The 13,753-nt window shown below is 56.1% G+C and overlaps 1 protein-coding gene across 2 annotated transcripts in view; it reads right to left on the bottom strand.

Annotated features, from left to right (window-relative positions):
- SCNN1B (sodium channel epithelial 1 subunit beta) overlaps positions 1–13,753 on the bottom strand; it is a 57,807-nt gene that overhangs the window by 5,781 nt on the left and 38,273 nt on the right. For both annotated transcript variants that reach the window (XM_079120605.1, XM_079120606.1), the window contains exons 3-7: positions 13,131–13,407; positions 10,635–10,825; positions 3,638–3,741; positions 1,994–2,157; positions 1,625–1,732 (exon numbers count right to left, since the gene is read on the bottom strand). In XM_079120605.1, coding sequence (XP_078976731.1) covers positions 1,625–1,732; positions 1,994–2,157; positions 3,638–3,741; positions 10,635–10,825; positions 13,131–13,407 — 844 coding nt within the window. The remainder of the gene's footprint in view (positions 1–1,624; positions 1,733–1,993; positions 2,158–3,637; positions 3,742–10,634; positions 10,826–13,130; positions 13,408–13,753) is intronic.

Here is a 13,753-nt window from a genome sequence, read left to right as displayed (position 1 = left end):
ACTGGGCAGCTGCTCTGCAGAATGTCCCCTGGTGGGGAGTGAGAAGAGGGCACATGGGCGCGCACCCTGCCCCGGGGCCGGGTGTGATGAGTCTCCACTCACTGGACCTCAACATACTGGGTTTTCAGGTCGTTCTGACCTGGTTTCAGTCCACTCAGGGACCAACTATGTGTCCTGGGGCAAGTTATTAACCTCCAAGCCTCAGTTTACTCATGGGGTTGGAGGATTCAGCGCTGCATCAGGCCCTTGGTCAGCAGCTACTACTCCTGCTTCCTCCCCTGTCCGCTGTCCTGACTCCTGACGCCGGTGTACTCGGGCTCCAACCCTTGCCTACCCTTCTCTCCTCTGCCCCGCCCCCTGCCCCGCCCTCCTCCAGCTCCTCTGCCCCGCCCCTCCTCTGTGCCCCCCTCTCCAGCTCCTCCAGGTCACGATGGCCTGATTTCTCCCTAAGGAGTTGGTGGGGTCCCTGCAGGCAGGAGGTGGGACTGACAGGCAGAGTTAGTGGCATGGCCAGGAGGAACCAGAGCTGGGCCCAGGGGAGGCCACGGGTCAGGTTAGGAGCCTGACTCCTGCGAGTGTCTTGGAGAAGCTGGTTTTCCAGGAATGAGGCCTCCAGGGCTGGGGCCTCCTTCTCCACGTGTCCCATCTCCCCTTGCCGCTGCCCATCTGTCCAGCCCTTCAGAGACTCCGAAGATTCCCAGAGCTGTCGACAGCAACCCAAAGGAGGCCCCGCCAGCCAACCCGAGTGTGGGGTGGGGCAGCTGGACAAATGGGCAGGTGGCGGGGGTCAACTTCCCAAGGCAAAAGGGAACACCCTAAACATGGGGCTTCCAGACTGGGAGGCAGGACCCGCTGCGCCATGTTGGACACCGTTTCTCTCTCTACCATCACAGGCAGGAGTGGGAGAGAAAGTCGGGCAAGTGATCACTTGGGGGCATATTTGGAAGATTTCAGTCTGCCCTTTCCAGTGGGACTGGGGCTGGGGACAGACAATCTGGGCTGACTTTGGAGACCACATCAGGAGGGAAACCTCCAGCTGCAGCAAGGGAGGCTGAGGGCAGATATACAGAGGGACATCCCAGGTAAACGGATGAGGCATTCAGATTTGGGGTCTGTGAATCCAAATGTCCTCATTCCTAAAATAAGGATCATAATATTTATGTCCTAAGGTGGTCGTGAGGATGAGATGATGTAATACTCGTAAAATACCTGGAACAGTGCCTGCCTCCTGAGTGGTAAGCCTGCTCTCATTAGCATATCATTAAATATTGCTATTATTACTGTATTTTTGCCTGGGGAGGTTTGAAGGGATCAAATGATGATATAAGGCATGCAACTCACACAATAAGAGCTTGGTAATGTTCACTGTTGTTGTTGTTTTCCCCCTTGGGAGACCCCAGAGCAAGATCCTTTCTAATCTTGGGTTCCCAAGGACACATCTGCCGCGGTGGGGAAGGGAGGCAGCCAGCCCTGGGCCCTGGTGAGAACCGGGGACTATGCCTGTGGCTACCTACAAAAATCCAGCCGAGCCAGCCTTGCAGGGCCGGCTTGCAGAGATCTGAGGCCTCGGGCTGGGAGACGTGGGCAGGGTCCCCAGCCTCGGAGGCCTGCGCAAGCTTCCCACCTGGATGGAGTAGGTCGTGTTGTAGGTACTGTAGAGGTTTTGGACAGCGACGTCGGAGCCGTTCACGGTGCACGGACTGTAGGGCTCGCCCATGCGCTGCAGCTTGTCCTGTGGCAAGAGAGGTTGCTCAAGAGGACCCCCGATCACCCCTAGAGAGCGGGATTCTGAAAGGGGGAGGGGAGCTGCAGGACGCAGCAGGCGCCAGAGGGCTCGGCCTCGGCCAGAGGGGGCGTCGCAGGGGTGTCCCCCAAGTCCAGGGGACGGGGAGGAGGACCAGGGCTGGGGCGCCCGGATCCCCTCCTCCCAGGCCAGGCTGGCCCTGAGAAGCTGGGCTTCCACCCTCGGGCTGCCCCTGCGCTCCAGCCATACCACCAGCACGCCGATGGAGGTCTCTGTCCCCGTCATGGCATAGATGCCCTCCTCTCTGATAAAGGGGTAGGTCCTCTGCTCGTGGAGCATCAGCCGGGCCCCGGCGGTGGATGCGAGGAAGGGCACGTAGTCCTCCTGGCCTATGTCCAGCACCAGCTTCAGACCTGTGGGGAAGGAGGGCGGAGGGCTGCCTGCCTGGCTCTCCGAGGCTGCGGGGAAGCCCTGTCCCAGTCCCCTGTCCCAGCCCCCTCCAGCAAGGGGTGCCCCAGCCGCGAGGAAGCTGGCTGCCGCTCCTGAAAACCCAGACCCCGAGTCCCCCTGATCTTCTCCTTGGGCTGTTCCTGGCCTCTGTCCCCATAATCTTTCCTGCACAACAGGTAGATCTTGGGGGTGCAGTAGACCAGCCCCCCACCCTGTGCCCGCCCATGCATGTCCTCATTGTCCCCGTTCAGTGCCTCTGAGTTCCCCTAGCCTTTGCCTAGCTTTGGAACTTTTCTTCCCAGTTACCTGCCTGATTGGGTCTTCCTTCCCTCCAGAAGGGACCAGACCCCACATTCCCTGCCCCTTAGTCGTGGGCTGGGTGGGCACTAGAGTGAGTCCCAGGGCCAGCGTTTGCTGAGCACCGGCTACGGCAGAGCGCAGCGGAAGTGCTTTAACGCACCCATGCTGTTGGATGCTCACGGGAGTCACGTGGGAGGTCACTGTCATTAGTCCCATTTAGAAGAGCAAACAACGCACAGAGAGGTGAAGGGGCCTCTCCGAGATCACTCAGCAAGGAGGCAGAGTTGGGGTCCTAACCCAGGCGCTGGCTTATGGTGATGCTGTGCCCCATGAAGCAAGTGGCCTCTCTACGACAGTGTTGTTAGATACGAGGGCTGGGCGAAGGTGGCCTGCCCACCGTCCCCCTCTTGGCTAGCAGCCCTAATGGTCACTGAATGATGAGCTGCCTCTTGGTGGCCGGAGAGGACACAGTCTGAGGGTGGGAGAACGATTGGCTTCTATCTGTGTCCAACTCACAAGCCTGAAAGCCACAGCCAGCCAGTGCCTGCCAGCCTTGCCCCAGGGGACAGGCCACTGCGTTGGCCCCAGGGAAAAGGCACCTTTTATCAGCCATTCCTTCCTCGCCTCCCTTCAGTCCTTCATCCTCCTGCCTGGGATTCTCTCCAAGAAGTGTGTGGCAGTGCCCTGGCCTCACAGGGCGATCCCGGGAGAGCTGTCCAAAGCCTGCTTGGAATGCCCAGGGCACGCCCAGCGCTTTCTGCTTCACCCGCATGGTGACATAGTGACTCACAGGTGTACACGCTCTGCGGTGCCAGCCTGGGCTATTCTCTCAAGGGGGAAACTGAGGCTTTGGGAAGTCAGGTCTTGAGCTCAGGATCCTTGGGGGGTTGGGGTGGAGCTGGGATTCTGCTGGGGCCCAGGAGCTTCCCTGGCCTCACTTTGCTGGTCAGCAAAATGGGAACACCAGCCCCTCCCCCAGGGGGGCAAGTGATAGAGAGAGCGCCGGGCCGCCTCCCCTGGCAGACAGCAGGGGCTCCATAATGGCCACTCTCCTCTGTGCTAGCCTCTGTCTCATCCTTTCGGCCCTGCGTGGTAGAGGGCTACAGCCTCCTGGATCTGGCCCCTGCATGAACCAGGACTCACCAAATTCCGTCCCAGGGTTGGCGGAAGGGAGCGCCTTCTCCGTCATGCCCCAGTTGAAGATGAAACAGTTGCCATAGTAGGGGTGGAAGATGGACGTGAAGTTCCTGAAAGAATCGCCATGGCTGGGGGCGGGGATGGCCACCCCAGCCCGCAGAGGGGACCAGACAGTGGCCGCCTTCCCTGCCTGCCTTGCTCAGAGGCTCGGGAAGGGGGAGCCGAGCAGCCGGTCATTCTATCCACCCCCCTGCAGAAACCAGAGAGGAGATTCCCAGGATCCCTTGGGAAGGAGAGAGGCGCCGGGGCGCAGGCTGCCTGGCTTAGCCACGTGTCATGAGGAAGAGCTTCCTTAGATGTTTGCATCTGGTCTCACACACACCTCCCAAAGGACGGGGCCACATCCTAACCCGGGAACCTCTGAATGAGACCTTATTTGGAGAAAGGGTTTTTGCAGATATAACTAAAGATCTTGAGATGACATCATCTGAGGTCACAAATGACATGTGACCTTACAGGGGACCAAAGAGGGGAATCTCATGATTCCGAGAAGCCCATGTGAAGACTGAGGAGGAATTATGTGGACACAAGCCAAGGAGCGCCTGGTGGTCTCTGGAAGAGGCAAGGACGGATTCTCCCTAGGGACTTTAACGGCGCCCAGCCCTGCCGAGCCTGGATTTCAAACTTCGGGTCTCTTCTGTTGGAGAATAAATTTCTGTTGTTTTAAGCCACTTGATGTGTGATGATTTTCCTGGCAGTCACAGGAAGCAGAAACGGACCCTACTCAGTGCCAGCGTGTGCTTAAAGATGCTGTCAGGATCTGGGGGGGAGTCTGAAGCTCCCCAACCAGGACACGATAGATGTTCAAGGAAAAGGAAATGCTTACTACCCTGATTTGACCATTAAACATTCTATACATCTATGGAATTGTCACACCATACCCCATAAATATGTGCATTATATTTCAGTTTTTTAAAAAGGATGAATTGGGTACAAAATCACAATGCATGAACTTTAGTGGAATCTGGATTCAAACACAAGAAACAGGTATGACATTTATGAGTGGGAACTTGATTAGCTAGTTGATGTTATTAAAGAATCATTGTGAATTGTTTCAGGTATAATAATAATGTGGATATATATATTTATTATTATTATTATTATTTACTAGGGATTAAAGCCAGTGGTACTTTTACTACTGAGTCACATCCTCAGCTCTTTTTACTTATGTATTTATTTCATGGTGCTGGGGATTGAACCCAGGGCCTTGTGCATGCAAAGCAAGCACTCTACCAACTGAGCTATAGCCCCAGTCCCCTTTTTATTTTTTTATTTAGAGACAGGGTCTCACTGAGTTGCTTAGGCCTAAGTTGCTGAGGTTGGCCTCAAACTTGTGATCCTCCTGCCTCAGCCTCCCAAGGGATTACAGGTGTGCACCACTGCACCTGGTTTGTGGTTACACTTTTAAAAAGATCCTTGATTTTTGCAAATACGTGCTGAGCTATTTACAGATGAAGATTGGTGTCTGGGATTGGCTGCAGAGGAGACCTGCAGAAGACATGAATTGTGGTTGCTAAATCTGATGGAGACTCCACGGGAATCCATGCAACTCTGTTAATGTGTGTGTTCTCAAGTCTCCATAATAATGCTTTAAAAATATTTGTCAATGTTTTTATATTGTTCTTTTATATTTATTAAAAGCAAAAATAAGCTGTTTGCAGTGGCACACATCTGTAAACCCAGCAACTCAGGAGGCTGAGACAGGAGGATGGCAAGTTCGAGGCCAGTCTCAGTAATTTAATGAGACCCTGTCTCAAAAGAAAAAAAAATGGGAATAAGCATGGAATGATGTTAAAAATCTAACCAGTGTGCAGAACTTTCTATTAAGCCTTACATTCTGCAACATTTATTGAGCACCTTTTAAAGGGCTGGGCCCTTGCTGATGTTTCTGCACACATCATCTCACTTCATCCTCAAAATAACCCATGAAGTCCAGCACTGTTTTCACCGATTTTCAGATAAGGAAGCCATTTCCTGTATCTTTCATCTCAGCCTCTGGGCCAGCAGAATGAGGTGGGTCCAGCCCAGGCGGAGGAATCAGCTCTGGGAACGGTCCTGGGCTGGCTCTGCCATGTCTGCTGCAGCTGAGCTTTTTCTCTGTCTCTGAGCTTTGGCTTCCTCATTGGTGAAAGGGGAACGAGGAAGGAGCCACATTTTTTCATTCAACAAACATTTACCGAGGTGGGTACTGGGCTAGGGCAGCAGGGAGAACTAGACAGGGCTGGCTCGAGAAGCTCACGGTGTGGAACGGGACACACAGCAGTGTCCCGTCAATTCAATCCTTCTAAAAGGTGACTCTGGTTTGTCCACCTCCTCCGTCTCCAAGGCTGTCACTGTGGTCCAAGCCCCCAGCACTTCACACCCAGACCCCTGCAGAAGCCTCTGTCCCTGATGTGCTGCCTTACAGCCGTCAGGGCCACTGTGGACAGCTGTCAATCAGACAAGCCACACCCCTGCTCCGCCTTCCCTGGCTGCTCAGGATAAAATGCAAACTCCCATCCTTGGCCTTCTTCCCTTGTCCACCGCGCTCCAGAAGTTTCCAAACCCAAGCCGTTTGCACCAGCTTGTCCTTGAGCCTGGAATGTCCTCTCAGCAGTTCTCCAAATAACTGGCTTCTCCTCGTCCTTCTCACCTGCTCTGAGAGCTCCCGAGACCCTCCGCCATGCCCAGTGACAGCGGTCCACTTTGAGTTAACGGACTGCAGCTCTGGTGGCTCTCTCGACTCCACCTCTCGAGCCATCACCGTGTCAGAACGTGACATCGTCTTGCTCATCTATCATCAGCCTCCTGCTTGGGCTGTGGGCCCGGCCAGCGTGCGTGACCTTGTATCCGGAGCTGGGCAGCCCCAGGTCCAGAGCGCGGCCCCAAAGCCGGCCTGTCTGCATTGGGACTCCGGCTCTGTCAATCAGCAGCTGGAGACCTCAGGGCGTGGCGTCACTTCTCTGTGCCTCACCTTCCCCATCTGTTGCTATGTCCCCGGGACCATGGCCGCAGCCACCCTGTGGGACTGAGGTGTCAGATGCCTGTCCTGCGTGACACTGCAGCTCACGTCTCTGCGCCGGGGCCTGACACGGACACAGACGCTCAGTCAATATTTGTTGAATAATGTGTGATAAGGGCAACGACCAAGATAGGCACGGAGGAGGGACACCTGATTCCCCCTGGGGTGGGGAGTGGGCCGGGCGCAGCCTCAGCGGAATAAGGTGGCAAAGCCTGAGGGAGGGAGGAGATGGGACCCTCAGGCAAAGGCTGGAGGGAAGAAGGAGCTCTGGGCTGTCCCCGCAGAGCCTGTGCACTGGGTGGGACCAGGGCTGTGGCCACAGCAGAAGGGACTGCAGGCAAACCGGCCAACGCCAGGCACAGCTCTCCAGGAGAGAGCTCGCCCTGGCCGCGGGGACACAGTGTTCCCAAGGAGCTGTCCTGGGCAGATGCAGCCCGAGAGGAGAGGCCTCCGGGGTGCGGCCAGGTCCCTCCTGCCCCGGCCGTGCTCCCAATCTTGGGGTTGGTGCCAACTATTTGCTTGTTGATAATGCTCTTTGCCCCCGAGAGGCTGCTCCCAGCACCAGTCACCTCTGGTTCCAGAGCCGAGTTTCCCTCCAAAAACCTCTCCTGGGACAGGAGCCAAGCATGCAGACAGAAACCAGCAAGTCTCCAGAAGAGGCAGGGAGAGAGGTGTGCTGGGGTTGCCTGAAGTCCCAGCGACTCGGGAGGCTGAGGCAGGAGGATCGCTGGAGGCCAGGAGGTCAGGTTAACCTGGGAAACACAGGTTAACATCCAGATCCCATCCAAAAAAATAAAGGAAGGAAAAACAAACACATGAAAAATCCAAAAAATCAGGAAATGGGGCATCTCAGCTGGAAGTAGTATAATGACAGGGGTACTGTGTGGTTGGAAGTCTGGGGAAGCTTCCCAGAGCAGTGGGCCAATCCCAGAAGCAATAATACTTTTTAAAAGGTGTATAGATGCCCAGGCCTTGGTTTCTAAATGCCAGTCTCAAATAGAAGCAAGCAGGGCTCCTTGGAGAAACGGTTCAGGCACCTTGTAATGCCAGAAGGAAATGCTCAAAATCTTTTTCTTTTAAAGATTGGGACATATCAAAAGGATGTAGGAGGTAATCAGGACTCTCAGTGATCAAAGATGGAAGTTTTTAAGCACAAAAATAAATAATGTGGTATTGAATAAGAACCCAAATATATAGGAGTTCATTCTGGTATAAATAAATGTTTGAATAAATAAATAGAGGAGAAAAAATCTTTTTTTTTTTTTTTATACTGGGGATTGAACCCAGGGTGCTTTACCACTAAGCTACATCCCCAGACTTTTTTATTGTTTATTTTGAGTCAGGGTCTCACTAAGTTGGCAAGGCTGGCCTTGAAGTTTCCATCCTCCTGCCTCAGCCTCCTGAATTGCTGGGAACACAGGCATCCACCACCGGGCCTAGAAAAAATAAATCTTTCTTAGAGAAAAACTCCGAATCATATATAGGCCTCTCTCCAGGAGAGGTGGAGCTTAATACCCTCTCTCCCAATCCGCCTGTCCCCATCCCGTAGTGTAGCTGGACTTAGTGACTCGCTTCTGGAGGACACGGGGACGGGAGAGTGGTTCTGCTCCTGCTAAGCCCGGTGAGCAGCACCAGCCCAGCCAGGAAGGTGCCCATCCTGGGTGATGTCACATGGCCTTCATTAACCCCTGCGATGTCACAGGATGGCAGCTCTTCCCGGGGGAATTCACGCCCTGAACCATCACCCAGTAGAAAGTAACCGACCAATCCAGATGGAGGGCTTTCCAGAGAGCGCCTGAGCAGCACTCCAAAGCCGTGCAGAGTATCCGAAGCAGGGAAGTCGGAGAGAGGGTCCCCAAGGACCCAGGAGACCGGAGAGGGAGGCAGTGTGGTCTCCTGGGCAGGAACGACCGATGAAATCCGAATCAAGCGTTTCCTTTCCTGCAGCCCCTGATGACACTGGGGTGAGACATTCATGACCAAGCACACTGAGTGACGGGCCTCTGGGGACGCTGTCCTGTGTCCGTGTCTTTTCTGTCAATCTCTAGGAATCTCCCAGTGAAGAGCTGATTTATAAGATGTTCAGGTACCGGGGGCCGGTCCCTGTGCTTTGCCAAGGCTAACTCATTTCAGCCTGACGGCGGCACCGGAGGCCACTGCATGCCCGTTTGCCCGATGAGGAGACCGAGGCACAGAGAAGCCAAGAACGACGTCCAGCAACACACAGAACAGGCTTTCCCGTCCGGACAGTTAGCCTCAGGGTCCGCGTGACTCAGATACCCTTCAGACCGCGGCTCTCTCTTCTCCAACGGTTACCATGCCGGAGTCAGAGTGGGGAAGAGGTTGCGTGTTGGAGCCCAGCGTTGGGAAAGGCAAAAAGATGCTCCTGGGCCACGTTCAAGGGCCGAGTCAGGAAGGCTGGTTTCCACTTGGGTCTGGGAGGGAGAGACAGCTCAGAGACAGGTTGGCAGACATTTATGAGCCAGTGTGGCTGGGTGGTGCCTTTCACTCAGAGAGGGCTGGCAGGGAGGGAAGATGATGAATCTTCATTTCCAACGAGTAGCGGAGTGACGTGGGGTGGACCTGGCCCTGGCTGCCGGCTCTGCCACTCATCTGCTGTGTGACCTCAGAGATGTTACTTAACCTCTCTGAGCCTCCGTTTCATTCTCTATAAAGTAGAGGATGGGGGAAATAACAGTACCTTTCTGGTGGGTTTGTAGACAAAGCGTTAAAGCAATTTTATACTTGCTGAGTGCTTAGAGTAGAGCCTGGTGCATCAGAGGGGCCCGGTAGATGTTGGCAATGTGAAGTTCTTGCCAAATGTGGGTTTGGCAATAGTCATGACGTGTTGAGATCATGCCTGCAACCCGCTAGCCTGTCCCCTTGCTAATTCCCACGCTGGGGCCTCAGGGACGCTCTGCCCTGCTTGATGGACTTTGAATTCCTTGACATCATGACAGAACACCTGGCAACGTGGCGGGGGAGGACAGAAGGCCCACAGCTCAAGGCTAGCGTTCTTCATTGAGGCCCTGAAGGTTCAGGAATCGAGGGAGCTGGTTGGAGGCCACCGTCCCCTGGAGGGTGAGCCCAGGAGCCCATGGAACACCCCGGATGGCAAGATTGAGCCACAAGCCCCACTTTGCCAGGGACTCCAAGGGTGAGAATCTGAAGCTCTAGACCAGGAGGACCCCAGCAAGCTCCCCGGAGTCCAGTCTCCCTGCCTCCTGCCCCTGCCCCAGGGCCAGCACGGCAGGGCAGGAGGCAGGCACCTGGGGACCACGGGCAGGAAGGCCCAGACTCTGGGGTAATGCCACCCTCCTGCCATCTCTGGGCAGGAGAGGTCACTAGGGAGAACGTTAGGGCAAACAGTCTCCCACAGGCTGGTCCTGGGTGCCCCACGAGCCCACCTGTCCACTCTGCTCCAAGGCTCTGGGGAGAACATGATCGGCCCGTTTAGAGGAGAGACACTGAGGGCAGTCGATGCTGGGTGCCCACCCCACCCTGAACCTGACCGCCGCACCCCTTCCCAGGGTGGAGGCTCACAGCTGGCCCCTGGCCTGGGAAGTTAGGGACCCACCCATGAGGGCGGCCCACAGCCAGCTACCGACTGGTGGGGATATTACAAAAGGCTGGGGTCCTCCTTTAAGGGAGGACAACTCGGGAGCAATCTCTGCACGGTCCCTCCCGAGCCCCCTGAGACCGCTCCTTGGTGGCTCATCCTCCTTCCTCTTCCTGCCTTCCTCGCAGACTTCTCCCAGAGCAGTTCCCGCCATGCACTGGGGTCCCGGTGCCCTCCTGGTTCAGCCTCCAGGTCACCCGACCCCGACGCGCAGGCGCGGGCTCTGCCCAAGGTGCCCAGCGCTGCGCAGCGGCTGCGTGGGCTCTGCCCGCGGGCCTCACAGAAGCACCCCAGGTTGGGGACGGCTGGGCGGGTGGGCTCACCGGTGGCTGCAGGGCTCCGCCCCGAACAGGCAGGCCAGGATCATCCGCTCGGCGGGGTAGCCCATGGCCACCAGCTCCCGGCGCGGCACCTGCGAGAAGATGCTGGTGGCCTGCAGCACGTACCACTCGGTCACCGCCTGGGTGGCGCTGGTGAAGTTCCGGAAGCTGCACACCGTCCCGTTGAGGCTGCACTGTGGGGCCGAGAGGGGCTCCTGGGGTGGGGGGCTGCTGACGGCGCTGCGGCCCCTGCGGTCCCCGGCCACTGCCGCCGGGACGCAGCAGGGGCCCCGGGCCACGCGGCCGCGGGGCGGGCCACATGCACGGCCACGCTGGAGTGCACACGCACGCGGGGCCACGGGCACAGAGGCCACGGCCCGACGCCCACGGCCACACGAGGGCGCGGTCACAGCTGCGCACAGGCGTCCACGCCGGCCGCCCCCCTCAGACACCCAGATCCACACGCACGTGACCACGGGCACGCCTGAGCAAGTGCACACGACACACGCACGCACACACTCATACAGTCTCACAAACACACTCACAGCACACATACACACTCACAGGCAAACACGCACACACACAACCGCACACTCACACGCACATGCACAATACATGCACACACCCACACACTCACACTCACACACTCATGCACACACATGTGTACTCTCACACGCACATGCATACACATGCACGCCCACACTCATACAGTCTCACAAACACACACAGGCAAACATAACATGCACACACAACCACACACATGCACTCTCACATGCACATGCACACACACACACATGCACACTCTCACATGCACATGCACACATATGCCACACACCCACACACTCATACATACACACCAACACCCACACTCACACACGCACTCATCCATACACTCACATGCACACACACACTCTCATAACAACTCGTACGGGTTGTTATTGTGATATTAGTTTTTGGTGCTGGGATTGAACCCAGGGGCTTTTAACCACTGAGCCACAGCCCCAGCCCTTTTTAATTTTAATTTTAATTTTTTTTAATTGAGACAGGGTCTCACTGAGTTGCTTAGGGCCTCACTAAGTTGCTGAGGCTGGCTTTGAACTCTCCATCCTCCTGCATCAGCCTCCTGAGCTGCTGTGATTAAAGGCATTTGCTGCAGTCATCATAAAGACACTGAGGTCCAGAGAGGGTATGGAACGCATAACAGCAGCACAGCTTTCCTCATCCCCAACACACACACACACACACACACACACACGCTGCTGACCCTGACAGCTGGTGTGGCCACCAGGGGTGGGCTGGCTTTTCAGGCGAGAACAGAGGCACAGGTAGCCAGCGAACTGCACCTCAAAGCAGCAGAGCCCTGGTCAGAGCTGCCGCAGCTCCGGGCCTGGCCCTTGGCTGGCTTGTGCGGGGGCGTGGGGGTGGGGTGTGGGTGTGGATGTGGCTACCACGTGCGTGAGCAGGGGAGGCCGTGGCATCTTCTTCAGCAGGCTGTATAGCCCTGGCCTGGTCCCCAACCTGGTCATCATGACAACCACCAGGGAACGCCCTGATCAAGCAGATTCCTGGGCCTGGGACAGCCCTGCTGGCTCAGCCTCCTTGGGGGCTGCACCGGGATCTGGCTTGTGACAGAGCTCCCCAGGGGATCTGAGACACTCCCAGGGCCCTTCTTAGGTGTGGGTTCCAATACCGATGGCATCCCAGCCTCCCAGGCAGGAGCTCTTTCCTGACTGTCCCACCTGCCTGGCATTCAGTCCCCTGTCCTGTCATAATGAGGCTGGGATCCTTTGGAGAACACCACTTCCCTCTGGCTCAGTCCTCGTGAGGCTGACCTCACCCCCAATGTCCGAAGTACAAAGTCCCAGACTGGCCCCTCGTGGGAGCCCATCCTCCAGCCCACAGTGATCGGCTTGGGGTGAACAGGTGACCTGAAGAGGCAGGCCAGGTCTTCCTGGTGATATGAGAAAGGGCAGCTCTTTGGAAAGATGGCACTGACAGGCCCTCCATGCGGACAGAGCCTGCCAGAAGGGATGAAGTCAGCCTGCCAGAAGGGCTGAACCAAGACGGAGAGACATAAAGTCCTGATAATGAACGCCCAGATCCAGCCATACCTGAACACAGCTCAGTTGTGTGAGCTGAGGGGATGAATCCCCTGTTTTGCATAAGCTAGCTTAAGCTAGTCACTTATATTCAAAAGACTCTTGACTAACATGCAAGCTATTTCTACTACTACTACTACTATTATTATTATTATTATTATTATTATTTTTTTTTTTTTCTGGACAGGGTCTCACTAAGTTGCCAAGGCCGACCTTGAACTTGTGATCTTTGACCCCCAGCCTCCTGAGTTGCTGGGATGACAGGCGTGTGCCACCATGCTCAGTCATTCTATGTTTTTAAAGAACAAACATACAAGAGAAGCCCGGGCTTCCGGCAGCAAGATCCAAGTTACTAAGGCAAAGAAGAGCCCACGCTTGCCGTGGACCCAGGACCACTTACAAGTCTCATGGCCACTTTGCACTCCTGGGCATTGCACGTCCTTCCTGGGGCCAGGCTGTCGCTCTCTGAGTCGTTGCTGTTATTCCCAAAGAGGTCGAGGACCACCGGATGGTGGGGGTTCCGCTCGTCGATAAGGACGAGGGGCGTGTGGTTCCAGATAGTGAGGTTCAGGCTGCTGGTGGCATTGGCTGGGCCTGGCTCCGGAGCCAGGATCCTTTCCAGGACCACTTCCATCAGCTCGTCCAGGTCCTTCAGCAGGTGCTTGACTTTGGAATACCTGGACGGGGAGAGGCCCGCGCAGGTGGGCCAGGGGAAGGTGCAAAGCAGAGGGACCAGAGCCTGGAATCCTTCTGCACCCAGCCCGGCTGCCCCACCACCCATTCATTCCTTCGCTCACCCGAGTATTTAATGAACACCTACTACATGCCAGGCCCGGGTCACACAAGGGCCGGTTCTCTCTCCTTAGGAAACTTCCGCTCTAGGGCAGAAGGACTCATGGTTCATGGTCACTGATGGCGTCCCCTGTGCCCGGTGCCAGGCACTTTCTGTGTTATTTGCTGGTTGCCCTGATTCTACCATCGTGCCCGCACACGGACGAGGAAACCGAGGCTCTGGGAAGTGCT

This window comes from Sciurus vulgaris (assembly GCF_902686455.1).
Source record: "Sciurus vulgaris genome assembly, chromosome: 18".
In the NCBI taxonomy this organism is placed as follows: domain Eukaryota; kingdom Metazoa; phylum Chordata; class Mammalia; order Rodentia; family Sciuridae; genus Sciurus; species Sciurus vulgaris.
The sequence above is the reverse complement of the archived record's forward strand: the minus strand, read 5'-3'. Positions and strand labels throughout refer to the sequence as shown.